Source organism: Pteropus medius, unplaced genomic scaffold (genome assembly GCF_902729225.1).
Source record: "Pteropus medius unplaced genomic scaffold, Ma_sr-lr_union100, whole genome shotgun sequence".
Taxonomy (NCBI): Eukaryota; Metazoa; Chordata; class Mammalia; order Chiroptera; family Pteropodidae; genus Pteropus; species Pteropus medius.
The window spans coordinates 7,966,531-7,994,041 of NW_024349222.1; the positions used below are offsets into that span (position 1 = coordinate 7,966,531).

Consider the following 27,511-nt stretch of genomic DNA (forward strand, 5'->3'; position numbering starts at 1 on the left):
AGCGGGCGGAGCCTAGGGGGGTGGGGAGAGCCCAGCCCCGCCGCCCGGCTAGAAACCGTTTCATTCCTTGCCGACTCTCCACACTGCTAGAGCGAAGCTCCGCAGTGAGTCAGCACGCGGCAACGCACCGGTACTCTGCGGCTGGAGCCGCTCTGCGCTCGGCTTCGGTCGCGCGAGGGACCTTTCCTGGGAACGAGCCGAGCGCGTCCGCTGATTCGCGAGTCCGGCTTAACGACAGGCCGCCCGGCCGTTGCACGCGCCCGCTAGGCACAGAAGGACGGCGAAAGGGGACTGACTGAAGCTGAGCTGAGCATTCCCGGGGAGGAGAGCGCGCGCCAGGGCGAGGTGGGAAGGGAGGGAGGAGTGTCGCGAAGCTCACGGTCAGCAGTGGATCATCCGGGCTAGTTTGCGCCTGGGGACGCGAAATGCGAGAGGAGGACAAGGGCGTTCTCAGTGGCGGCGGCGGCGATGCGGGACTGGCCAGCGCTGCAGCGCGGGGGCAAGTTGAGATGGTGCGACAGCTCCTGGAAGCCGGTGCGGATCCCAACAAAGTCAACTGCTTCGGGAGGAGCCCGATCCAGGTAGCTGGGGCCCCGGGGCCTTGCCGGCAGGGGGCGCACTAATGCGGGGGCGCGGCCTCGTGGGACGAGACTGGGGCCTAGGTCTCCACTCTGTCTTTCCAGAAAGGGAATGAAAAACCCACTGCTTCAGTTTCGTATTCTTTTTAAAGATGTAAAACATATCAATATTTCTTCTCCCGTCTCATGATCAGAGATGCAAGGTATTGATAGATTCGGTTGAGGAAGAAAGGACAAAAGGAAAGGTTACTCGGGGAGGAGAACTGTCTTGTCTGTATGTCTACTTTCAGCGATAGAGATAAATTACAAGTTACACATTCAGGATTGGATTTAAGGAATCATACAAAAATCATAGCACATGAAAAAAATGCGACGTGAAATTCTATGTATTTTCCTTATAAAGGCGAAATGAATACAAAGGAACAGATAGGATTCCTCAACCACAACACTTAATTCCTTTTATTTTGTTAGCAGTCTCTTGAGTATTACATAAGAAAGAAAAATGCTTCTATGGATTTTTATTGCTTAATTATCATACCGAATGCTTAGATTAAAAAAGCATTCCCGCAACAACTGTTAGGTTCCTTTTAAATGGAAAAGAGTCTTCATAAATAATTAGCCTGTTCATGTTAAAATACAATTGTTCATTGTTTAATTATTAATCCCACTTTAATTAGTACAGATTTATTTTTAAGTCCTTTAAAATCCAAGGTAATGTTTTTGTGCTATATTGTTGAATATTGTCATCTTTAGTTTTCACCTCACCCTAACCTTCCAGACCCAAGCTTTTATTAAGGAACCTTGTTAATAGCATAGATTTTAAAAAGGAGAAAAAAAAACTGTTCATTCCCTTTAAATTCTTAGAAAAATATAAATAATGAGATGTAGTTTAAAGCAACAAAAACATGGGTAAGTAGCTTTTAAAGACTTCAAATTATAATAATTGTAAAAAGAGGTTTTATTTACAGTATTAACTCACCATTTTTTGAGATATTAAGAACCATATTTTCCCCTCTTCTCCACAGGTGAAATGGCCTTTATATCACTAGTAGAAATAACATACAGTTTTTAATGGAGGAAATGGATGATTTAAATATTTAGGAAACAAAAATTAGTATACTATCTTTCAATTGCATGGTACTTTTTTAAAATTACAGTTGACATTCGATATTATTTTATATTAGTTTCAACATAATACATTTTAAAACACAAAGTCACAAGAACAAATAACTCCATTTTGGATATTTAGTTATCAAAATTATTTTATTGTTAAAATAAGAGTGTAAATGCTTGCATAACATACATGTATACAAATGGATACTATAGAATTATTGCTTCAAACATCTTTTTAAGTTAGGCCTTGTTCTGATTCAACTACTAACATACACGCTCTTTTTATAAAGCAAAATATTTACTATTTAACATTATAAAATCTAGCACATTACAAAATCCTGTGCAATGTAAATACAGTGTTTTACATGTTACATTAAATTATCACCCTCTAAACTTTTGCCATTCTCTATAACATTACCTTAAATATTTTTTTAAAAAAAACAAATAATTTGTTAACATAATCTTATAGTGTGTGACTTTACTTTTTCCCCTTTATCTCCAATTTTGGCTCAAATTGTTGAACTATATTTCGTTATGAGCACAAACATATATGACTGAAAAGCAAAAACAGGATTTACTACAAGAACTAAACAAAGTAAAGTTTATTTTAAACTTAGTTGTTTCTTATTTTCTCCCCCTAAAGCATTATTCTGACTTCTAAAAAATATATATCAGCGGACAGCCTAGTAAAGATTTTTAGACCCGGATAATGGCGGGGGTGGGGGGGAAACAGAAAAAATAATTTAAGACTTTAAAAGCCTTTAAACTTAATTTCTTCTATAAATCATTTAACAAAATAGATTCCCATGTTTAAATGGAAATCAAAATTTTCTTTTTTCTCACGAGGACGACAAGCACTATATCATCAGCTCTTTCTTGTCTCGGCATGTTCGGAGAATAAAATGGAGCTCTATTAGTAAAGAGCATGACTGGAGCGGGTGGAGAGACTGGGGAGTGTGGGATATTGCGTTAGCAAATGGAGCCTAACCAGACTCCTGAGGCTAGTGTGCGCCCTTGCATTAGGTAGATACTTCATAAATAGGTATTTCTTTGAAATGGCTGTACCTGTCTCTACCCAGGCCTGCATCTTGCTGTTCCCTCGCCCTGACCACTCTTCTTCCTCCCGCAGGTCATGATGATGGGCAGCGCCCGCGTGGCCGAGCTGCTGCTGCTCCACGGCGCGGACCCCAACTGCGCCGACCCCGCCACTCTCACCCGACCGGTGCACGACGCCGCCCGGGAGGGCTTCCTGGACACGGTGGTGGCGCTGCACCGAGCCGGGGCGCGGCTGGACGTGCGCGATGCCTGGGGCCGCCTACCCGTGGACGTGGCTGAAGAGAGGGGCCACCGCGTCGTCGCCCGGTACCTGCGTGTGGCCGCTGGAGACTGATGGCAGGTGCACAAAGGCTTTTTTCTCCCCAATTCCCCACCCCCAACTGAGTTCAATGAAGGCTGCAAACGCGGAGCGGCGGAAAGCCTGAAAGCCTTCATCGATGATTCGACTCCGTGGGTAGGGAGGGGTAGGCCAAAAATAATTTTGTTTCCTGGATCCCGCCCTCGACACTCACCATGAATTAAAAGAGGTAGGGCAAGTGGATTTCCAGCAAGATTTTGGAGCGAAGTGTTCAGTTCCGAGGGGTCCTTTACTTTGTATGGTTTTCTGGCAAAAAGTTGAATGTGAAGTCCACGAAGGACCCTTGGTGACTGCCAATCTTCACGCGGAAGATGATTGGGGCTGAGTGGGTGGCAATAGTGATTGGCATCCGGAAGGAGATAAGTGAGACAGTAGCCCCACTGGCCTTGAAAAAGCCTCACTTCAGGCCTTAGGGGGCTACGAAGGAAAACCTGAAGACTGAGGACCAGACTAGGATGATGACTGTCGATACGAGTGTCAGTAGGTGCCCAACGCTTTACACACTGTGCGGTACACGGCAAGTCACGTGGAAAACAATACTCCCTGGAAGCCCTGGAGACTCGTGCTCAGCTCCACTGGATAGTGAAGGGGAAAAGAGGATGGGGAGCCACCTCGAATTTGCCCATGCATTCTAAAATTCCTGGATCAGGTTGATGCAGGACAGCTCTCAGAAAGGGGCAGGCACTTGCTGTTTGATATTCAGTCCAGGAGATATATCTGTGGTGTTCCAGATGTCCTCCAACAGAACAAAGTGGTCGATTGTAGTGAGAGCAGCCTGTAACTGTTTGCTTCATCTATATACAATATAGGATATACAATATATACAGAAACACTCGTGTAAATTGACATTTGAAAAGATTTCGTGATATTTTGTACCTCTGAGTTGTTTTTCAGTAGCTATCTTAATTAATGGGGAGTCTTTAAACAACAAAGAAACTTGTGGCCCTTGGTAAAGAGGTGAGGAAGAGCTGCAGCTCTTTAATGAAGCTATGATGCAGTGCCAATGCCTAGATTATTTGCATCCTTAATCTATTTATTTCTTTGTTAAAATTTCTGTCTCCTTTATTAGAGTGTCTCAGGGGATCAAACTATGAAATATTCCAAATGTCTTTTAAAAGACTGATGCACTTACTCAGTAAATTATCTTGGGATATTTCCCAAAGTGTTGCTGAAAAAGTAGATTGAGTATAAAACCGCTGAAAATATATGATGCTGGCTCGTGGAATGTCTTAATATCTGCTAATGGTGCACTGCTTTGGGATTTAATTTCCAGTATTGTTTGATTCATTACAGCATTGAAACAACTGCTACTTCACTGCTTTAATAAAGAAAAAAAAAATAGAAGCTGGACTCCAAGATGTGGGTAATTTACCACTAATTTCCTTGAAATGCTAAAGACTCAAAGGGGTTCACATTTCTTACTATTTGTAATAATTGTTAATACCAACAAAAATTTATAAGAACTGGTTGTACATACATTGAAAAATTTATACATGTAGTATATATATATGTGTATGAATGAGAGAAGAGGGAACAGAAAAATTTAAGAGATTTATAAAAAGAATTGTCTTTGTGCTAAATTAAAAAAAAATCTTTATTTCTCCATCAATTCTTTATTCCCCAAATTAATATATTACAGGGGAAGCATAGTTGAGAATCAGAGTCTATCTTATTGGGGAAAATGTATAAGCATTTATTGACACATAACTTGTGCCAGGCACGCTTAAATATACATTTGTTCATTTAACACTTAAAATAAACCTAGGAGATAGGTATTGTTTCCCACATGTGGACAATGAGACAGAGAAATGTCAAGTAACTTGTCAAAGGTCACAAGATATTCATTCCATGGTTGTGCAAAGTAAGTCTATCTGGCTCTAAAGCTTATGGTTTGGTTTGCTTTTCACACTGCACCATTCTGTTCTCCAAATTTAAAGTCAACTAAAAAAAATTTTTGAAGCAGAAACACTTTTTATCCCTTGTAAGGTATCTATCTCCCTGGTAAGTTCCTAGGATACTTTTTCTTTCTATATTATCTAATAAATCTGAAAAGATTATTTAATATCTATTTTTAAATGGCGGCAATATGAAGACTAGACCCCAAAAGATTAAAAAAAAAAAAACTTTTGAAACAAAAATAATGGAATTCCCATTTTCAAATTAAGCCATATGGACAGAAAATACAATTCTAGTTATCACTTAAGTACCCAATCATTATTGACTACAAGAACAGTATTTTTAAAGTTTATATTGTTTTACAACTACTAAAAAGCATACTGCATAAGTCAATTAATCATTTAAAATCTTCCATTTGGCTTATGAAATCCCTTATTTTGTCTTCTATTTCTTAAGTTCCAAAATATTCAAATCTGCTAGTTACCATGAGGCTGAATAATGAAAAATAATAATCCTTAGAAATAAATATGAAATGTGATTTCATTCCTAACTTAAAAGAATTATGGAATCTGATGACAACCTAATATTAAAGGAAGCTAAAATAAGAAAGTGTGGTTGTGGATCTTACAGTACTATATTACATTGTTTTCATTTTATGAATATATCTATACTGTTAAGTTTGTTAAAGATTTCACTCTGAAGGATACATGCAAACAAATATATACATAAACTCTGCTTTTAGCTTCATTGTGGAATTACAGAAAATATGTACATGTTAACTTCTACATTTAAGTCTAAAATATTACCAAAATTTATACAAATCTTACTCCCTGACCTTCATTTCAAAAAGATTTAGAAGTGAAATAAATTCAGAATTCAATAATTTATTCATTTGACTTCATTTTTATATTTCTTTTGAGAAGATGGATGAAAAAACAAGGATGGTTTACTCTGAAAGCAAAATCTGCTAGTATTTTCCTGTGCTCTAATGGCTCTAATAGTAATTTCAGATATAAGGAAACAGAGTCATATGGATAGCTTGAGATCCATAAAACTCCAAACAGATTTAGAAAAGTGTATACACAGGAATACTTTTATGATATTTTATTTCTGTATTATAGTAAACACAATATGGTGTACAGGACCAAATAATTTATCTTATGAAGCTAGGTATCTGACCTTAACCAAAAACAAACAAACAAACAAAAAAAAAACCCACAACTAATTTAACTGACACATTCAGATTCTATTTTGCCCTTTCTTTATACGAAATGTTAAAAACAAACTACTTGTGTGTTAGCATGTAATAGTCAATAGGGATTTTTTCCTTTACCACCTCTATAATTACCCTCAATTATTTCAAAAAACAAAAGATATGTTTATTTTCCTTTTATGCTTTACCAGAGCTAATTATTTTTATAATAGGGTATAATTTTTCCCATGTTCAAAACATTGGCATTCTACTAAAAAAAGAGCAAGTAAAATTATCTGCCAAAATGATAGAGTCCATGTGAAGAAGCACTCTTGTGGACTGCCTTCTACAGCAAATGCAAAAGCCAGTGTCATCTAAAGTACAAGGGGTCTACTTTCATGTTTATGTCAGCAGCTAATCATAAACAAATTTAACATGCTTACTAGGTTTTCATTATTAATAAATGATTTAGTTATTGTGTGAAAATTTGAAGAATAATTTTTAGATTAGTATAATTTCAGTGTTCAGTTACTAAGCTACAATTAGATTAGATTCAACTAGATAGGCAGAGAGATGATTGATAGATGATAGAAAAAAAGACTTAAAATTTAAAAATTTTCTTTAATTTAAAAAATTAAATGAAGAAGCAACAATAGTTGAATAACAATACTTTCAACCATCTCCTATGCTATTAATAACCCCAGCAAAGAAAGAACAAGTGGAGGAAAGAGAAATTGACTTGATTGGAAGGTAGAAGATCTGGGTTCCAGTGCTGGTTTTTTGACTAAGTCAATATGTGACTTACTAAGCCAGATAAGTTTGATTAGCCTCAAATTTCCTCATCTATAAAAAACGGAAATTGGACTAGGTTACTCCTAAGTTCCCTTCCATTACTAAAGTTTTACCCCTTATGAGTTTGTTACACACGTGACTGTATTAGGCTCTTATATTTATTACTAATAATTTTACCATAGTACGGGGCAAGGAAAGACATAGAGGAATGAAGAAGAGAGGCACATTTTAAAATTCTGGAACCTAGGGAGGAAAATCTTTATAAGCCCCATCTTCACCAGGTAGTTGGAAAATTACTGACAAGTTGATAAGGTCTAGGACAGAAAAGATGCTTTGCAAAATAAATATTTAGTTTAATTTTAAGATCTTCCTCATTACTTCTTACCTCTGATTTTTCCTGTTGCTTTTTGCATTTCTCTCATGCCACTCAGAGCCATAAAGAGAATTAGTTTCTTAATGAAGATAAGCAAGTAGACCCAATAGATTTATAAAATAAGTGCTCTGAAAGAAAAAGTGGTTTTTAAGTGAGCCTATAACAAGGGATCCTGATAACTGGGGCTGATGTAAGAGTTAGAACCAACAAAAAGGATTGGGGATATTAGAAGGAACAGAAAGTGCAAAGGCAAGATAATGCTAAAATGGGTCGAAGAAGTCATTAGAAGATGACTGACTCTGTGAACAGCTATCATGGATCTTACAGACCCATTTCTAAGGGTGTGTTGTTTCTGGTTTGTTTCCATTAGGTTCCTTGGAAATTCAGGTCCTTAAATTTTGCCTGGCTGATAGTAGGAACCAGCTGGTCAGGGAAGAGTTTTGTATCACCTAAGTATGTATGTGTCAGCCATTTCAGGAGGGCAGAGAATGAGATGAAACTCAAGCTAACAAAAGGAACAGAAAAGAAGCAGCGTGGTGGTGGTTTTTGGAAGATGAGTCAGTAGTTTAACAGAACTAATCAAATCAAACCAAAACAAATGGTCCACATGATGATAGAATTTGTGAAATATTTCCAGGCCTAAAATTATGGGAATCTATTCATTCCATACTATCTTGATTTTTCTATAAAACTTTTCTCAAATTCAGCTTTTACAAATGAGATGATTCCTTTCTTGCCTCTTGAATTCCCTACTCAGATTTTCATATCATTCCTTGCATAAAGAACAAATACTTTACAGAAACAGTAACTTTCATATATTGTCCCTTTGTTAATTATATAATAAAGGAAAATTTGCTTTGAAGCCAGTGTTGCTAATGAAATAATATGTAACTGGCATGGATTACTTATTAAGCACAGTAATATAAACCAATATGTAAGTCAAAACTGAGCACCAAACTCTGATTTAATAATTTGAAGCTTGAAATAAATATAAACCAAATATTTTGTTGGTAAAAAAATAATAATAAGAGATGTATAAAGATGATATACTGCTAGAAGTTTACAAAGGAAACCCAAGCACCTTTTAATCCCCTTCCCACTCAGAAGCCCCTGGCATGAGACCTACAGTCGACATATACAGTCAATGCTGGCACAGAAAATATTTTGCAAAGGAGTTAAAGTCAAAACTTTAAGACCAATTACTGTAATTAAACCATGCCTCATTTCCCTGTCATATTTGGCCTCCTCCCAAAATGCATAATCTATGTAGCTATACTCTCATTCGAATACTCAATATTATTTATGAGAGGGTTGGTGGTATTTTCTTTGAACCCTCTGTTATCTGACCTCTGGGTCTTCAATTACTTTTAAACGAACTCTCCTCTACCTTCTTATCCCTTCACAAATTTCTCCATCTCCTTTCCTTAGCTAAAAACTGGGTCTCCCTGAGAATTCCACTTTCTTCTGCACCAGATAGTAAGTACAAGGCTGTGAATAACAGAGGGGGATTCAGGACTAGTAATGAGTCTCTGCTGTTTGGGTGGTTTTCAACAGTCCCAAACCAAATATGTAAAGATTATCCATTATTCTACATGTTTCACTCATTTCTTAGTATAAATAATTGCATTTTGTTTTCTTTATCAGATTAAGCTGTAAATAATTTCAGTATACATTATTACATATTTTATGTCTATGACATAACATAGAAACATAAAACAGTAAATAATTTATTCTGTTCACAAACCCACAGATAGCTCAACAGATTATTGACAACAGATGGAGTTGTCTTCTAAAGGGTGTTAGAAATATTTATACCCAATAGCTCCTCATTCCATCCACAGATTATGAGTTGCTGAGCTCTACCATTTTTCTTAGGGCACAGCAGTACCCTCTTATAGTCCCCTGTATCCCCTCTCAATATGCCATCTAGAGTGATAAACTATAATCTTGCTTGAAAATTATGTCATCTTCTACTCCTTTCTAATCTCTGAATTGCCTTTGATATTATGAGCTATCGTATATGGATGTATTCATGGATTTCAAGTGCCTTTTAATCTGTTTAAATACAATCGTAAACAAAATAATTTAATGCCATCCACTTTCTAAGGAAAATAAAATATTTCATTTTACATTTGTGCCCAGGTATTTATTATATCTGTACAATGATGAGCTGTCCCCACCAGTCACTTGAGACCATATATAGGAAAATGATTCTCAACGCTGGTTTCAAATCAGAATCACCCCTGGAGATATTCTAAATATAGATGTGCTGACCAACTTAAAATCTTCAGAATTAGATCTCTAGGATGGGGGCCCCACAGTTCTGTGGTTGTTACTTTAAAATTCTTGTTCATGGTAACTACGTATATAACGTGTATTTCCATATTTACATTTATGTATATGCATCTCTGCACATTTATGAGTTATAGGAGAACTGCTAAGTCAAAGGGTACATATAGGCACATACAATTTTAATAAATACTGTAAAGTTGCCTTCCAAAATAATTTTACTAAGTTACGATAGTAAGAGCAATTGTTTCCTGACAACTTAACCAATGTTATCACTTCATTTTATTTTTGTCACACCTGTAGGTGTTGCTTCTGTTATATTTCTTTACTAATGAGTAAAACTGAGTATCTTTTCATATATTATTGACCACTTGACTATTTGTATATCTTCTACTATAAACTGCATGCTATAACCTTTGCTCGTTTTTAACTGAATTATATTTTCACTCACTTATGTATTTATTTATATATTCTAGAAGTCAATTTTTTGTCATATGTATTCAAATAATAGTTTTTAAATATTGTTTATGGTATTTTGTCTTATATCTTTGGGTTTTCACTTTGAACATATGCAATATTAGGAAAGTTTCTCATAGAATTTTGAGAATCAAGAGATTCCTGAGGAAAAGAAAGCTGGTGTCCTGGGGGGAGGGGAGGCGGCCAGAGCAGGGGAGCACAAGACATGTTAAGTAAAATGCCTTCTCCTATCTTTGTTCGTGGGATGAATTTGCTGATCCAAAATAGAAAATCATTTTCCTCAATTCAAAAACTCAGATCTGCCATGTCAGTTTTTCAGGCCAAAGGAAAAGAGCAAAGAAAAGCTCCAATATTCAGTGATTCTGTCTGTGAAAATGATCCAACACTAGCTCACTCCCTTGGCATTTAGTACAATAGAAAGACGACAAGGATTATAGCTTAAAAGACCTTCATGATTCCAGTCCTGGCACCTGCTGGCCATAAAGTGTCCAAGATTTGAGCCCTTCTGGACCTGTTTTCCCACCTGTAAAATATAGGCAGTAATCCCAAATTCAAAGGGCCACTGTGAGGATAAAAATAAGTAATACAGTACAAGTGCATAAACATAATACTGCTCAGTTCTTGATCATACATTTTTCAAAGAGCACATAGCCAAAAGTCATTTGGAATTCTTAAAGTCTTTGGAATGCCACAAATCTGTTTTGCTAAAGATTCATTTACACAATTATATTTCAGTGAGTCTAATATTAAAATTGGAATTCCCCTGAATACCACAAATGAAAAACCATAGGTGTTGGGCAGCAGGAGGAAACCAAGATGAAATTTAAGTTTAAATTTTAAATTTTATATTCATTGAACACAGAGTTTACTGTATAATGGTCTTACTCAATCCTCTTACTCAAATGGCATTCCTCTGAAGTGAACAACTCCCTTTTTCCCCCAGACCAAGTTTGGGTGGAGAGGAAATGGCTATAGATTAAGCTATATAGGCACAATCAATACAAACACATCCCTGAATTTAAACTTAGCTCAGAAACTGAGGCTCAGCAGACCTGTCAGGCATAATGGGATAATAAAATGTTTAATTTTATGTGTCAACTGGCTAGGCTATGGTACCCAATTGTTTGGTCAAACACATCTAGATGTTGCTGTGAAAGTATTTTTTAGATATAATTAACATTTAAATCCATAGACTTTGAGTAAGAAGATTATCCTCCACAATGTGCATGGGCTGCATCCAGTCAGTTGAAGGCCTTAAATGAAAAGACCGAGGTTCCCCAAAGAAGGAGGAATTCTGCCTCCAGGCTGCCTTCTGATTCAAAACTGCAACAACTCTTTTCTGAATCTCTAGCCTGCCAACCTGCCTTGCAGATTTCAGACTTGCTACCCACCCCCCCACAATCAAGTGAGTCACTTCCTTAACACATGCATGCACGCACACATGCACACAACTGTATTGGTTCTGCTTCTGTAAAGAACACTAATAATTTCAAGAGATGTGTAGTACAAGTCTTCTTGCCCTCATTTACTATGGTTTATGGCTACAGCTAATCATCCTGCCTGGGCCCAGGAAACCTTTCACCTTTTTACTTCTCCAGGGTCCTTAAATGGCACTATGCTGGAACTAGGCATCATTTTTCCTCCATGATGCTTTCTCTAAGTTACCCACTCCCTAAAGTGTCCCTCCTCTGTTAGCCATAAAAGGAAATCCCCTCATTATAACTGTATGTTTCTAACAGTCAATCTCTCCTATGGGGAATTTTTTTGCGGGGTGGGGGGACGGGGAGGGTGGTCATTGGTGTTGTGCAAAACAAAATCGGATGTGGCTCTCAGTGGAATTTGTATACTAGTATAAGACAAACCACAATTACATAAGACAATTTCTGTATTCTAAGTACAATATGGGGAAAACATGGTGATACAATGTCGCCTGAAAGAGGAAGAGTCTCTAAGCAGGGATACTTGAGACCTGAAGGAGGGGCAAGACTTGCAAAGAGCGAAAAAGAGCACTCATTCTAGACATTGGAGTGGCAAGTAGCCTCAGCACCGAGTAAGGTATTCCAGGAAATTCTGAGGGAATCCTACAGAAGAGGGAAGAGGTGCATTTGTAAAGATCTAGAGAAATATTTAGAATGGCTGTTCAAGCCTGGTCCCTAACTGACTTCATCCAACAGCCGGTTAGGCGGCTGTGTCCCGTGATGACGTAAGGGATGGAAGTAGAAGCCCGCCGCTAAACTTGGCCTCTCAGAGACAGACAGTAGGTGGCTAGGACAATCCAAAGCCTTTCTTCCTGGTTTGAGAGCTCTGAATCTACTTCTACAGCTAGGTCACTAGGCCTGGGTACATGTGGAAGAAGCCACTGAGAAGGGGACCCCAATTTTAGACTCCGAAGGCTGGGCCTAGTCCCACATCCTCTCTTACTCGCCTGACCGGCCAGGCCTCGCCTCCAGCCCATGAGGCTCTGGGTTGAAGGAGACTGACTACAGTCCCAGAGGCTAGGGCACACAGTCAGCATCAACTGCCTGCAAGCGGCGTCTTGGGCTTGACTGCTAGCCTCTGAGAGCCAGCAAGCCCGCATCCGAGCTCCATCCAACCCAAGAGCCAGGACCTGCCAGGCTGCGCTATGCAACCCAGCTCCTCTAAGTCAAGGCCGCCTCCGTGTCCTCGATTCACCCCTCCTTTATGCTGCTGCTTCTTTTCCTTACCCGCTTTTTCTGCTCAGAGCAGACAACACCGGAGAAGGAGTGCGAGGTATCCAGAAAGGGGGATCAGTGATGTGGGAAAAGGGTAAAGAGGGAGGAGGGGAACAGAAAGCAGAGGGAGCACGCTGATGAGTCAGGTAGTGAGAGGGAAGGGTGTCCCAGCGCGCGGCGGGAGAAAAGGAAAAGGCTGTTCACGGTTGCGGGCGGGAGAATCAGAACGCGGGGAAAGCCCGGGGAGCAGCTTGTGGGGGAGGGGAGCACCGGGGCAGCAGGAAAGAGGAAGATGCTGGAAGGTTAAAACCGAAAATAAAAACTGCCGGGTGAAAGGACCGATTCTCGGCCCACCCCGGCACTCTTGGAAACGCGTGGAGCAGGGACGGGAGGGGTCTCCCCGACCCAGCAGGGACCCCGCGGCTGGGGTTCCGCTCCGCCTACCTGGTCAGGCGCCGGGCCCGTAACTCCCGTGGCGCCAGCGCCACGCAGTGTCCAGATGTCGCGTCCGCTGCGTGCAGCGGTTTCCTTCAATTTCGCTCGTTCCCCAAAACTAGAAGCGGAGCATAGCGCCATTTCTTTCAAAACTGACATCTAGTCTCCTGAATGGCGGGTACAGCAATGACATGACCTTGTTTTTCTTTCTTTTTCATTTTTTAAATAATCCGGTTTGGAGAAACGGAGACCCTCGGCAAGGGACACGAGGAATAAAGGAAGGGAAACAGGGTAGCGGGGACCAGAAGCCGCGGAAGCACCGCGGTCCGTTCCTGGTGGCATGTCAGGTGACGGACGTTGAGGGCATTTCTTGGAAGGCCACGTCTTAAGCGTCGAGCCCTGGAACCTACATCTGCGTAGAGGCATAGTGTGTGTTTCGTGGGGAGGTGAGAGAGGGATGAGGATGAGGGGGTGGGGGCTCGGATAGGCGGAAGAGGTAGGGAGGAAAGGGGCACGGCCTGGCAAGGGAGCTCTAACCTCCAGGCGCCTCAGCCCGCCTTTCCTGCGCGCGCTCAGCACTGAACGGTTCTGAAATCTCGGAGGTCGGGGTCGAGCGGGCGCGCGCGAGGAACGCGGGCGCGCGCTTGCGGGGCGGGGATGGGCACCTCGGAGGCGCGTGGGTCTCAGTTTGCAATCGGGGGGCGGGCGCGGCGCTGCTTACCTCTGATATCAAAAGGCTGCGCGGCGCGGTGCCCGCGCAGCTCGGCCGCGGCAAGGACATGGTGCGTACCTTTTTGGTCACGGTGAGGATTCGGCGCTCGCGCGGCCCGCCGCAAGTGAGGGCTTTCGTGGTACAATTCCCGCGGCCGGCGGGTGAGTGGGCATCGCCGGGTGTGAGGGCCGCTGCGGCCCTCGTGCTGACGCTAGTGAGGAGCCAGCGCAGAGCACAGCAGCCACATTCTGGAGGACCAGGTAGGAAAGGCCTCGAAAAATCTCGGGCGCAATCGGCCCTTAGATGCTTTTGTTTGGTGTGATTTTCTACACAGACAAGTCATTTTTTGAGGGGTGAAGGTTCTTTCCAGTGTCTCTCCACGCGAGTTACACTTAGATGTGAAGTTCTCCTGATATATTGAGCCTGGAGCCCCTTCACACACCTCTTTAATCCCATGAAACTCGGGGGGTAACCGGGAGATTCTAAACTCACCTTAGTGCTCCTGGATTTCCCGGGTGGTACAATCAGTAAGACACACACACACACACACCCGTGAAATATACAAGGTATATTTCTAATGCACTTTAATTAGCCCTAGAGGAAAATATTACTAACAGTCTTAGTTTTCTGAAGGCCGCCTTTTTTTCCCCCAGCCTTCTTTCTGGGTAAACCTTCCCTTCTTCCAGTAGCCGCATGTGGTCTGACTTCCCGAAATAGTAAAATTGATCGGAGGATCAGTAACTGCTAGGAGGAAATTTTGCAGAGATGGGTTTTCGTAGTGAATCGGAGGTTTCTTATTTGGCGGACAGATTCAAATTTCTCGAGACAATGGCCATATGGTTAGAACATATTGGTGAATCCAATCAATAGTATTTTAGTCATCTTAGACCAAAATTAACACTTTTTTTTCATGAGGCCTACTTGAAAAACAGAATCCTAGGTAGTTTTGTCTTCACATCAGATGAATCTTGATACAGTCGGTGTAATTGCCTGTGGCCAGAATAATGGAAAATATATGTGTATATAGAGTAACAATATGCAGAATCCTATTAGAACTTGGGTAAGTCTAAAAACAATTTAATGAGACTTTATTTTTGTGACCATCCTCGTTGCATCATTTCCTCTGGAATATATGTTTTGAAAATGCAAAGGCCAGCAGAGGGGTAATTAGTTTTTTATTGTAATGTTAATGGATTATTGACATGTAAATGTAAATCTATTAAAACTGTCAGTGTTTAATTAGATGCCTCAATTTCTATTGATAAAAGTCTACAATTTATAGAGTAAATTACATTTTTCATATTATTATGAAATTTCAGCTTTTTAAAGAATCAGCAGCAGGAGCTAGAAAAGAATTTCATAGCATGATCCTGTTGGTCTTTTTAATGATGCTTTATTCGTACCAGCAAACGCTTAGCTACTATATGTTTTTGTTACTATTACTGTTAATCTCTATATAGAGCTATTTTATCTCAATTGTTAGGTTGTACCAGAAATCTGTAGTAACAAAGTAGAAATTTTTAATCAATATAAATATTATAATTATGTGTTTTCTACGTTAGGAATACACGATATAATACTGTGATTAAGTTAGAGAAAATATTTATTTTATAGTATATTGTATGAAATGTTAAAATAATAAAAATGATAGGTTCCTTGAAAGTAGTCATTTTTTTCTTTTTATTTATGTATAAATGAATTTTCAGGAATGATATGTAATTATTTAAAAGTGTATTAACTATGAAAAGCACAACTTTCATCAGAACAGATGACTTGGACAGAATATGTCTTGAAAATATGAGCAATTCTCCAATTTCCTATGTGAGATTCTACACATATATAAACATCTAGAAGTATTAACTGTAAATGAAAAGTAATTATATATTTCACATTAATATATATGTCTATGTTTATATTGATTTAAGAATATGTATAGCGGGTAATAATGTTAGGTTCATAGTGTTCTTTGAGAGCCACAGTATTTAAAAATAACTTGTAAGAATTTTTTAATATTAATGCCAGATGTAAGGTGTTATTATTTTAACATTTTTAGTTTCTGCAAATATGTTCACTATGAATTTATTTTTATATGACTGAAAAATGTATATAATAAAATTCCACATTACTAGTTTCTTATCCACACATGCCTGATGAATTACATTAATTGATTTGTTACTTCTATCTTGGTGTATTTACAAAATAGTCATATTTTTATGAAATTAAATATTTGTTTAGTACTATTTGGGAACTCTTAGGGTTTTTTTCCCCTTTGACAACATAATGTTTTCTCAAGGTAAGCACCGTACAGTTAGCATAAACCATATTTCCATTGTGTACATGATCTCAAGCTTGTAACATGTTCCAGATGAACAATAACCCTTTCAGAAATCAAGACCTAATATTCATTTACTTCTTTGGATATTCTTGAATTTTTTAATTTCCATTGTCTTCCTAAGGTAACAATGACGTAGCCTGTTACTGTCTGTGTCCATAATGCAGGTCTGCTAATTACATGTTAGTTCATCACTGCTAGCAATCATGGTCGAGTTAAGCTAAACTGTTTTTCCAACATATGAATAATTTCTGTCAGTAAATTGATCCACACCATCTCAAAAATACTTTCTTAACAGAAGGCTGAATATTTGGCCCAGTGTTTTCACTCTTTTAAACCCTTCAGTCCTTTCTGAGAAGCATAAGTGATCTCACTTGCCCCCCCCCCCTCAGCCTCTCAAGATACTGACGCTTGCTGTGTCTGTTCACCACTTCGTTTATAAGTAAGTGGTAAATATTGGATAAATGCGTAGTTATATCTATTTCCGAAGCGCCTGGGGAGTTAGGCCCCTTCTCAGGACTCCTTCTCACAAGTCCTTTCAGATGACTCTGGCTGGGGCTCCCAGCCTCCCAGAGCTAGGCTAGGGTCACAGTGTGTGTCCCCAGGACCCCAGAAAGAGCTGGCCATAGGAAGTGAAATCCAAACTGCTCAGCAGACCTCACCTCTCTCCTTCCCTACCTCCCCCACCTCCCAGCTCCTCTCACTCTCCTGGACCCAATACCTAGACACCCTTCGTATCCTGGAGATTTGACTGGTAGCTGGGGTGGGACCCTCCAGCAAGAGTTTGGACACTGGACACTTACCGCTTCACTCCACGAACACATCCCTTTTACTTTTTAGCCTTCCCTGGGCCTCGCGCCTTACTCCACAGGTAAAATTTGCTCAGAGTTACAGTAACTGCAGACCAGGAATTATATGTAGAGCAATATTGGGGCTTCACTGGGTGTAGAAGGGAGTAGGGGCAGGCAGAATCCGAGTGGGCCTTGTGGACTCAGGAAGGGTGCTAGGTATGACGGGGGATATCTCTAGGTCACCTCCCCAGCTTCAAACTGCTAGTTCAAAGAAAATAGTCCTTTTTTCTAGAGGGGAGGTAGCAGAGTGGGTTAGGTTCACTCCAAGAAACTGTTCAGAAAGTGCACTTCCAAGACTGGAAGGCCATTCTATGCTCCTCCACACCGGATGGCAGAGTGTTGAAAGGCCTCATCCTCTTTGTTTCTCTGTCTGGGTTGCAAAATCATATGGAGAATGGCCCATAGTATTTTTCTAGTGATGTGTCTCAACTGTTTTCTTCTTATACTGCAGCTTTCCTCGTATTTGAAAACTTACTCCCTCAGTTAAATCATTCAAAGGAACTCATTTATTAGAATGAAAAAGTCTGTATTAGAACAGGATCAACTTCTATAACAATAAGCTAACCGATGGAGAAAAGCTTGAGAGTAAACAAAGGCTTTGTGCAGTCGGGTAGGAAGCACCTTTTAGAGGCTCTGCTCCATTTTAGAAAATGCTTACCAATTTGGGACCTCAGCAGATTCACTACATCCTAATTCATGGTATTTCAATGTGTATTCAGCATTTGCAAGTGTATTGGGAATTGTTGAATTTACTAAGTGTTAACTGCATTTGTTTTTTTAAAGAAAGGAGGATTGAAGAAAAACTGCTTGTCAATGCAGTTATTCATTTCATGAGTCCTAGAATGATTGTTGCAGATGAGCAGAACCACATAACCAGAAAAAGTAATAAAAGGGGAAAAAAATTAAAACCATCAACTACAAAATTTAAAATGCTAATGTCTCAGAGGCCCTTTGAAAAAGAATGAGTTGATTTTTTTTTTGAAAATATGAACATTTTATCACCAATGACTTTTTAATTCTTCAGCTAGATCTGTTTTCCCCTTCAACTTCAAAAAAAAAAAATCTCAAAATTTAATTGGTTGCAAGCCAGTAGAAATTTTTTTAAAAGAAAGGTTTGTAGAGGTTCAGAACTATATGAATAAAAATATATAATCTCTTAAGCAAATTGAAACTAAAATCATGCAGAGTGGTGTAACCAAACATGCCTTTACTTTCATAATTTAAGCATGAGAATGATGAGAAGTAAAAGCAGGCAAAGGTTTTCAGTAGAATCATTACCTGGGCTACTGTTTAAAATACACATTTCTGGGGCTCAGTCCCAGAAAATCTAATTCAGCAAATTGGCTGTGGGACCCAATAATTAACATTTTAAATAAGCACTTGAGGGGGATTCTGTTGCTGGTGGCTGGCTCTTTGGAGCACAATTTGACAAATGTGGCCAATGTTGTGTTTAACCTTATTTTTGCTTGTTTGTTTGTTTATTTGTTTATAAATCAAGGTACAGGCTTTTAGGTAGCATTTAAAATTTTAGAATCAATCAATCACACTTTGGATTCCAGGAAAGACACTGAGAGTCTGCGTAATCAGAAAGAACTATTTTACTAAATGATGGAAAGCCTTTATTATTATGTGATCCTTTATCTGAATTGAAAAAGATTGTCTCTTAAATGCCAAATTTTTAGCATCAGAACATATTTTTGAGGAAAGGATGTAACAGGATATACTGGTATGTTAAAGCTTGTAGCACCAAACAGAAAATTTCTACATAAGATGTTTATGATATCTTATATGTTTGAAACACTAAATACACTTACCTCTGTTTGCATAGGATGAGTGGTGCTCTCTAGATAGGTAGATAGGTAGGTAGGTAGGTAGGTAGGTAGGTAGGTAGGTAGATAGATAGATAGATAGATAAAGTGATTTCTTTCATTTTATTATCCAAATCAGAAATCAAGATAGTAAACATGACAACCTAAAATTATGTAAGAGAAGAAAACCAAACATATAAGTGTTTCACAGGTTTAAATTATATTTAAGATCAAGGCAAAATTGCAGTAAAATGTAGCCATAACAGAATAAAGCATTTATGGACAAAACGATAGGATTTTGTGTCTGTAAAAGCACACTGACAAGAGAGACAATACATTTGAATAATGTGACCTAAAAAATAATTTGCAATTGTAAGAAAAACTAAAATATTATGCCTTCGAGATTATAATCATAATTTTTCTGCTTTTTAAATACAATTTGTTTAATGTTACATCAATTACTTTGCTGATGTTTGTGGGAAAAGCTTACATTTTGCTTTCTTTTTTTGAGTGCCACCATTTTCTTGCTCTGCTTCACTCAGGCTGCCAAATCATCTGACTCAGCAACTGTACAATTCTTTCACTCAATTTAAAGAAACAGCAACTATCCAAAGAACAATGACTCCCCCCAAATGCAAATTTTTCCCACCCTGCAGAACAAATAGTATATTTTAACTTTAAAATAATTATTAAATATCTATACAACATGAGACACTTTGAATTTTATTCCATTCAAATTACATGCTAAAGAATTGAAGTTTAATGTTTTATGTAATACCTGATTTTTAAAAAAAAGCTCATTGAAACTTTCTTTCAAGAGCATATGGAAAAGTTTGCTTTTTCTTTTCCTTCAAAATAATTATAAGGAGCTTAAAAGTAATAGAGCATGTCAACTTACATTATCTCATTTAATTGTCACATTATCATGTTTTAGGGATTTTATTCATATTTTATAGACTGGATGGAGACTGAGGCTCAGATAAGTTGTAGCAGTCTGCCAAAAGTCATTGTGTGTCTTATTCTAAATGCCCTCACTTGCCACTCTAGTGACTACATCTCTTCTAGTTAACTTGTTTTGTAAGTTGCTTAATTCCTTTGGATTTCCGCTTTACTCTGCATCAGCCACATATGTTCCAGTAAACATATATTTATTGAGTGATTGAAAAAGTTCTGAAAAAATAAGGCAATATAATAATACCTAAAGTTCTTATAAGCTCTAAAAGCTACTACATCTCATAATAATAAAAAAAAGGAGATTATCTTCTTTCAGAAATTTATTGCTTGCCCAGAATAAAACTAATTCAAAATTTCCTTGTAAATTAAATATAAAATACTTATTCTCATTTCAATTTAAGAGCAACTAATGGAAAACCTGTCAGCACAGGAATCTCTTGAAGGATGAAGTAGAAAAGTTACTTTCTTAGAATATATGACCTGTGATTAGATTACATTTCCTTTACTACTAGCTGTGTGGTATTAAGACTAAGTACTTAAAACTCTCAGGGTTTTCATTTTCTCATCTGTAAAGCTGAGATGGTATTCTATAGTATTCATCTAATAAGAACTAGATAAAATAGTATATGTAAAGATACATTGTAAACTTCAGTTGACATATATTTGCCATTTATTGTTAAAGTGCCTAAATAAACTTTGCTCTTAAAAGAACACTAGTTTACTTTTACAGTAAATGCCTACTTAGAGTTTAATTATTCAGAGTAGCTACAAATTTCTGAACTTTATTTTAAAGAATATATGTATCATAATAAAAATATATTCATTCAAACCGCTGGCACATTCTCAGGTGTCAGGTAAAATTAGTGTAAATTTGCCTACTTTTTTTACCCACACATGTACGGAAGCCCTATAGGATGGCCTTTACAGTGTAACTCTAAACTCTTCTAGTATGTATACCTATTAACTAGATATTAAATAATATTCATGAACCTCTTTCCTAAAAAGTCAAATTAATTTTAGGAACTGAAAAGAAAAGTTATTTACCTGCCTTTTATTTATCAAAGAATTCAGTAAACCAGACTAGTAATTTCTGGAGGGAGCACTGAGTTATCGAATGGACTCTTAATGCCTTCAGAATGGTAGCTGCAGTCTGAATATCTGCATCAATACTTTTAGTGGAGAATTTATTTTTAATTCTTTAGTATAAAAGTGTGTGTGTGTGTGTGTGTGTGTGTGTGTGTGTGTGTGTGTGTGTGATAGAAGGAAAGAGGGGCAGAAACATTAAAGTCATCCTCAAAATCTTCAAACTTTCTGCCTTAAATAGTGACCTTCAGCTATTCTATTCACATTTATTAAGATATCAAAGAGAAAATATATTAAATATTAAATGTACTTCCTTAAGGCAAAATTGACTTATATAAATTTGGTGTATAAAGTATATTCTATTATCATTGCCTTTTAAATAAATGAAGTTTGGAAGTTATAACCTTAACCATAAGAAAGAAAAATATAAAACTATACCCTCAATCCAAAAACTCGAAGGAAAGCATGAGTGGAAATGTTAAATCTGTAAGTGAAAGGTGCTAAAACATGAGTAAGAAGTATTTTTTAACTTATTCAGGGTTGATATATATCATCAAGAAGATTTCTTCCAGAGGAGTTTACTCATATATTAGATGAAGAATGTGACTAGAGGAAGAGTGGTCCAACACACAAAAAAAACTTTTCTTATGATCTTTTACAATATCAGAGGAGGCTTCAGAACTCTCAGAAATCCAGGAAAAGGAAAAAAAAAAAAACGTAACAGTAAGACTATAGAGCCTCAAGGAGGTAGGCTATTTTTAAAGGATAGTTGTTGTTGCGGGGGTGGGCGAGCAACAAGGTCTCCATTTGAAGAGCAAAGCTTTAATATCTATTCCCTAAATTATTGTTAAACCCAATCAACCATAGACACATCCCATCCCCAAGAGTGAAAACTGAATACAGTATTACTTCTCTGTGAGTTTCAACAGTATCTTTACATTCTAATAGCACATACATGTATCAGCAGCATATTATATGTGTTATTATATGTGTTCATGATTAGCAATTAAGAGGGCAATGTGTGTTTGAAAGAAGAAAATATATCCCATTAAGAAGGAAAAAGAGGAGGCTGAGAATAGAGGTTTAGAGAAGGTAAACTTTGTAATTCTTGAATTTTGTCTATAGTTTCCTCTCTCGTACTTCTTACTTGAACTGAACACCAAGATGTGGTAGTGGGTGGCAGTAAATACAGAGGAAATATTGAACAGTGACACACTCCGTTGTCACTTCCTAGGATTTAATGAAGGTTTTGTAAAAGTTCTTTCATTATAACAGCCAACTTAATTACAAAGAAGTTCTGTTTTCAGGGGGTTAGAATTCAAAGAAGACAAAACTAATCACACCTTTTGGAAGGGAGTTTGCTTGTTCAAACCATAGATACCTGCCAGAATGTACAGTAATGAACAAAAAAATACTCAAGAGAAAATAGACTTTGAAGGCCTAAATGAGTAACATGATAGTAAACATCATATCTCAAAAAAAAAAGTAACTTCTATTACTGAGAGCCTACTGTGTGCCTAGATACCTAGATTTTTACATATCTGACATTCTTTGTTCCTTATGTACCCTAATGAGGTAAGTTTTATATCATTTATTCAAGCCTGCAGAGCTGGTAAATGAGGGATCAGGTCTATCTGACTATGAAGACTGGGATTTTCCCATTGCCAATACTGCATGTGTGTCTCTTGCAAGATTATTATTAAGGATATGGTTGACATTCTCACCAACAACATCTGTTCAAGTCAGAGTAAGCAGCTGTGGCCATAGAAAGAATATGGAGAGAGGACTGAGTTCAAGACTGCAGCAAACATTTATTAACTGGGTTAACATGGCAGTGTACCACCCCTCCACTTTCTTATCTATAAATCAAGGGAATAGCTTTATGTAAAGCAGTTTTGCAATATGTGTCAAGAGCTTTATATCTTTTTAAAAGCTTCAATACTATTTACTGTATCAATTAGAAACACTTTAAATATTTGACAACAGGGACATCATTAAGTAAACTAAACTTTTTTTTTCAGCAGAATATGTTGTAGCTGTTAAAAATAGCATTTATGGAGTGATTTTTGAGAATTTGGGGAAATTATCTAATGATAAATGAGAGGAAAAGCTTATTTCAAAACTGTATTATGTCCACAAGAACTGAGCAAGAAAAAAACAAAAGGAAATATTTCAAATTTTTTTACACATGTAAAACTATAATCATTCAAAAATAATGGGACTGGGTTAAGTGACTTAGAGGAGACTTCAGGTTCTAAATTTATATCATTATATGTCTTATTACACCCCAGAACAATCACACAGAAGCATGGTAGTTCCCAAAAATGAAGATCTTGTCACCTTGGTCTAGGATTTGCAACCTACTTGAAGGCACAATTTCAAAGAAAAGTGAAGGTTGCTGAGTTGCCCCCATATACTGTACAAATCAATCCACAGGGAAACATAGTGGGAAGAGTGTGGACCTCTCAGACAGAACTGGGAACCTTGAGTTTGAATTCCACTTTCTTGTTCATTGTTACCTAAATACCCTGGGCTTCTTTTTTTTCTGATTTATGAAGGAAGAATAATATTTTCTATTCCACAGTTGTGAGGTTAGAAATGATATATGTAAAGCTGCTTAATGCTTCTCACATAGCTGGGTTTCAGTAAATGGTAGCCATTATGATTTTCTTGGAAACTTTGAATGAATCTCCTATTGTCCCAATTTCTGTCTATCTGTCTCTCTCCTCTATTTATATACCTTATTACTTATTTTGCTCCTCAGGATGAGGCTAATTTTTGATATCTGTGCATGTAAACAAATCACATATACACAGAAATATATACTATAGATATGTAAGTGTTTTTATAGATATGTGTACATATACACACATACTGTGCTAATCTTTTAGTTTTTCCAACTGACCAAATAACTACAAATAGATATAAGTAATTCACCATAAAAAACTTCTCAAAATACAAAAGCAGATATTTACAAAACAGTTGGTTAGGGAGTGATCATTTTCATGAGCTTCACGGTTCCTCATTTCACAAGAGTCCACTCTAGAGATACTTCTAATAAACTTCTTACATAGATTTAAAATTAAATTTGTTTGCACACAATTTAGGAAAGACATCTGCTATATATCATGAGATACATTTATAAGTTATTCTCAAAATGATCCTGGAAGATGAAGAGAGACACTGCAGATTCTATACCCAGTTTACTGTTTGGAAACTAAGATTGAAAAATTGGGACTTACCTATAATTATGATTCAGGTTTATAATTAGTTAAGTCATTTTGAGTTTTGTGCTTCTTACAAAGTCCTGTTTGAGCAGGAAGAGGAATTTTATAATACTTCTGAGGGCATGGAGATTTCAGAGAGCCCCTAAATGAGGGCCTTATTCATAACAGAAGCTCAGTAATTGTGCTATATTGAATTTAATTGGAGAATAGTAAAAGGGAGAAGGAAGCATCTTCCATCTTGAATTTTCCGTAGATCTCATGCTAGGAACATGTTCCCTGTTCTTACAAACCTGTTTAGAAAACTGCTATGTGTTCTCAGATGTCTCCATTTCATGCTAAAGCTGCCTTTTCTCCTCATAAAAAAAAATAATAATAATTTAAAGGAGAGCTGGCATTCTTTGCCATTTTTCACCTAAGGAAGTCTTTCTTCCACATTAAAAATACCCAGATTGGACACTGGGCCCTCAGAATTTTTGGCTGAGCACTAGTCTCTTGAGGCACAGTTATTATTATGCCCACTTTGTATATGAAGATATTGAAGCCAGAATAAAATATCAGTTGCTCAAGGTGATAAAGTAGGTAGAGCTTGACTTGGGATCCTCTTTTCCTTACTTTACTAACTCTAAATTAAAAGAGTGCATGAAAGTATTCTTCCATTGCCTCGGCCTTCAAATAATTCTCTACTGCACCCAGCATTCTATCCCAGAGTCCATCTACTCAGACTTAGCCCAGCTATGTCCAGAAAATCCATAACAGAGTGCATACCTTGTTCTGATGAGGTATTTCCTAAGGAATTCTTAATTGTGGGATCCTCTCCAGACCCTTAAAAACAATATCTTTTTCCTGGTAACACGGGTCTGAGGTGTCAGTTATAAGAATGCATCTTCCTTCTCCTATACTGTTAATGTAGGCTTCTCTCAAGAATACATCCCAATTCAAAATTACCTTCCTCCTCCAAAGAAGCAAACATGTTGACGATTGTTACCAATACACCCTTTTGACTGAAGACCCTTCTTTTTTTATATCTACAACTTAAAGCCTGACACATAATATGTACTCAGTTACTGCTTGTCAAATTTATGAATGGTTTTTTATAAAATCAACTCTTAATTGTCTAATTGAAGTTTATTTAATTAATTGGAATGGCTAACATATACATATAGTACAAAATTCAAATAATACAAATTGTAAATGTGAAAAGTCTGAGACCAGTTCATTTCATCTTCCCACATGTACAAGACTTTTCTGTATCTTTCCAGAGATACTTTATGTATGCTTTATTTTTAACTATATTTTGAACAGTTTAATAACAATACTAGTATTGAATAAGGTAAAGAGATATATGTTTTTCTTTTTATTTTTTTAACTTTAAGTTAATGAAAATGTTCACACTTGTATTACAGTATCAAGTTGAGTTAAATAAACATTAACTATATAATATGAGAAGTATGCTTTTAAAACAGCTTTTGTGTCTCACTTGATATAATAACTTCATGAGGTATAAAGGATAGAGCAAGCTGAGAGCCCATTTTAAAGATAATGGATAGCAAAGCTAAAAAATCGTCTCAAAAGATTTCACAGTCAAAAAGCAGCTCGTTAGATACACCAGGGCTGTCAGTTGGTCCCAATCCAGAGCTATTTCTTTTTTTATTTTCCCAAGAAAAGTGTTGCTTATATAATATGTTTGCATACCATGCATTTCATTCCTTGCCAATTCTTCAATGCCTTGTCAGTAATTTCAGAATACTGCCTTCTCAGATATCTTTCTGGTGATGTTTTGAATTAATGTTCATATCTAGAATTACTATTCATTGATTTGTAGGGTTTCTGGTTTGTAAGGTTTGCTTTCGTTTAAGTAAAATATTCAGGTGCTCCCATAGTGTCATGATCTCTACTCTCAGCTGTGTTCTCCAGACTGATGGAAGTTCTCCTCTAAGTCCTGCTCCGCCCCTCCTCTTTCATCATAACAGATATTCTAAACCTTTACCATTCTCACTTCCTAGCTCACCATCTTATCCTTACTGAAAACAAGCCAGCCACTTCATTCATGAAAGGAAGTGCTTCAACTTCCTCAGTGCCCCGACCTTTTCTCTTTTCTCAAATCTAGCTTTATCTCCTGAGTCCAAATTTGTGACCACTCTCCTTGCTTTGTACTCCATTACTTCCCAACTTGTTAGGGACCTCAGTCCCTCAGAAATACCCTTGCTTGTGACTTGAATTTCTCTTTTTTTCCCTCTTCTAGCTGTTCTTCTCTTCACCTGCCATTTTTCCTTCAGGCATTTGTGTGTGCTCAAGTCTCTTCTACCTTCTCTATGCCTTCCTTCACCATACATCACCTTGAGCTATCACAGCTAAGCTGTGAAAGAGTAGTCTACACACAGTGTCCCCACTTCCTTTCCATCTTATTCACTCTTGGTTTTCCTTCTGACAATCTGAGCAGTCCTTTGAAGCTCCCTTGCTGGCTCTTTCTTTCCAGAAGTTATTTTTACAGCTTCTCACTATACATCCCAGTGAATTACTTTCAACATTTCCAAACTTCTGTGCCTTTGCACATACTCTCACCTTTGCCTAGGACATCTTTCTCCTTCTTTTGTATCTTTATACTCCGACACGTTTCTTTGAGACAAAGGTCAGCTTTCAGCCTTCATGGAGCCTTTGCCTCAGCCACCAGAATGAGTTTTGTTTCCTTTTTGTTTTTGTGTCATCCTCTACTTCCCTTTGCTTTTCTATGCACATTACATATAATACTTCATTTAATCCCTACAACAACTGTTTGAGGCAAGTACCATTATCCCAATTATACAGATGCAAAAACTGAGGCCCAGATACATTAAGTAACTTTGTTCAAAGTTAGAGAGATTAAGTGAAAAGTCTAAGTTTGAACCCAGGATGTCCAACTGTATGTAGAGCCCAAATGTTTAATACCTCCCACACACACTCCCACCCTCACCCCCCCACACACATGCTACTCTTTAGCCTCTGAGCCTGTTGAATGAATGAACAAAGGGTAGTCTTCTCTCTTAAAAGACTGATCAGACTTGAGATAGGTTTAAATTTCATATAGATTTTCAAAACTGCCAACGGAGCACAAACCTAAACAAGATCATGACCTTCTTGGAGAAGAAGAAAAGTAAGTTTGGGGATAATAACAACAACTAACAAACTTTATACTTTAAAAAGCTCTTTGACACACATCATCTTGTTTTATCAACCCATGAAATATATTATGACTCCACCTTACACATGGAATATCTGAGGCTGACATATCCAGCCCTGAGATCCTCTATGTCTG

The 27,511-nt window shown here is 37.7% G+C and overlaps 2 protein-coding genes and 1 long non-coding RNA gene across 4 annotated transcripts in view; 2 read left to right on the forward strand and 1 right to left on the reverse strand.

The window, feature by feature from the left end:
• On the forward strand, positions 1-5,888 carry CDKN2B (cyclin dependent kinase inhibitor 2B). The gene is made up of 2 exons (XM_039880712.1): positions 1-581; positions 2,821-5,888. Exons 1-2 carry the CDS (start codon positions 426-428, stop codon positions 3,079-3,081), a joined length of 417 nt encoding a protein of 138 aa, XP_039736646.1. The 5' UTR covers positions 1-425; the 3' UTR covers positions 3,082-5,888.
• Positions 1,814-13,610, reverse strand: LOC120617117 (uncharacterized). Its single transcript, XR_005656776.1, has 2 exons — positions 13,262-13,610; positions 1,814-3,899 (listed from the first exon to the last, which is right to left on the reverse strand). It is a non-coding gene; the product is annotated as an uncharacterized LOC120617117 (long non-coding RNA).
• The window catches only part of LOC120617114 (cyclin-dependent kinase inhibitor 2A-like), a 22,918-nt gene continuing 7,996 nt past the window's right edge, over positions 12,590-27,511 (forward strand). The window contains exon 1 of one of the 2 annotated variants that reach the window (XM_039880708.1): positions 12,590-12,875. In XM_039880708.1, coding sequence (XP_039736642.1) covers positions 12,807-12,875 — 69 coding nt within the window. In that variant the 5' untranslated portion in view covers positions 12,590-12,806. Of the gene's footprint in view, positions 12,876-14,031; positions 14,225-27,511 lie in introns of those variants that run through there. The other variant, XM_039880709.1, reaches the window with a different exon arrangement.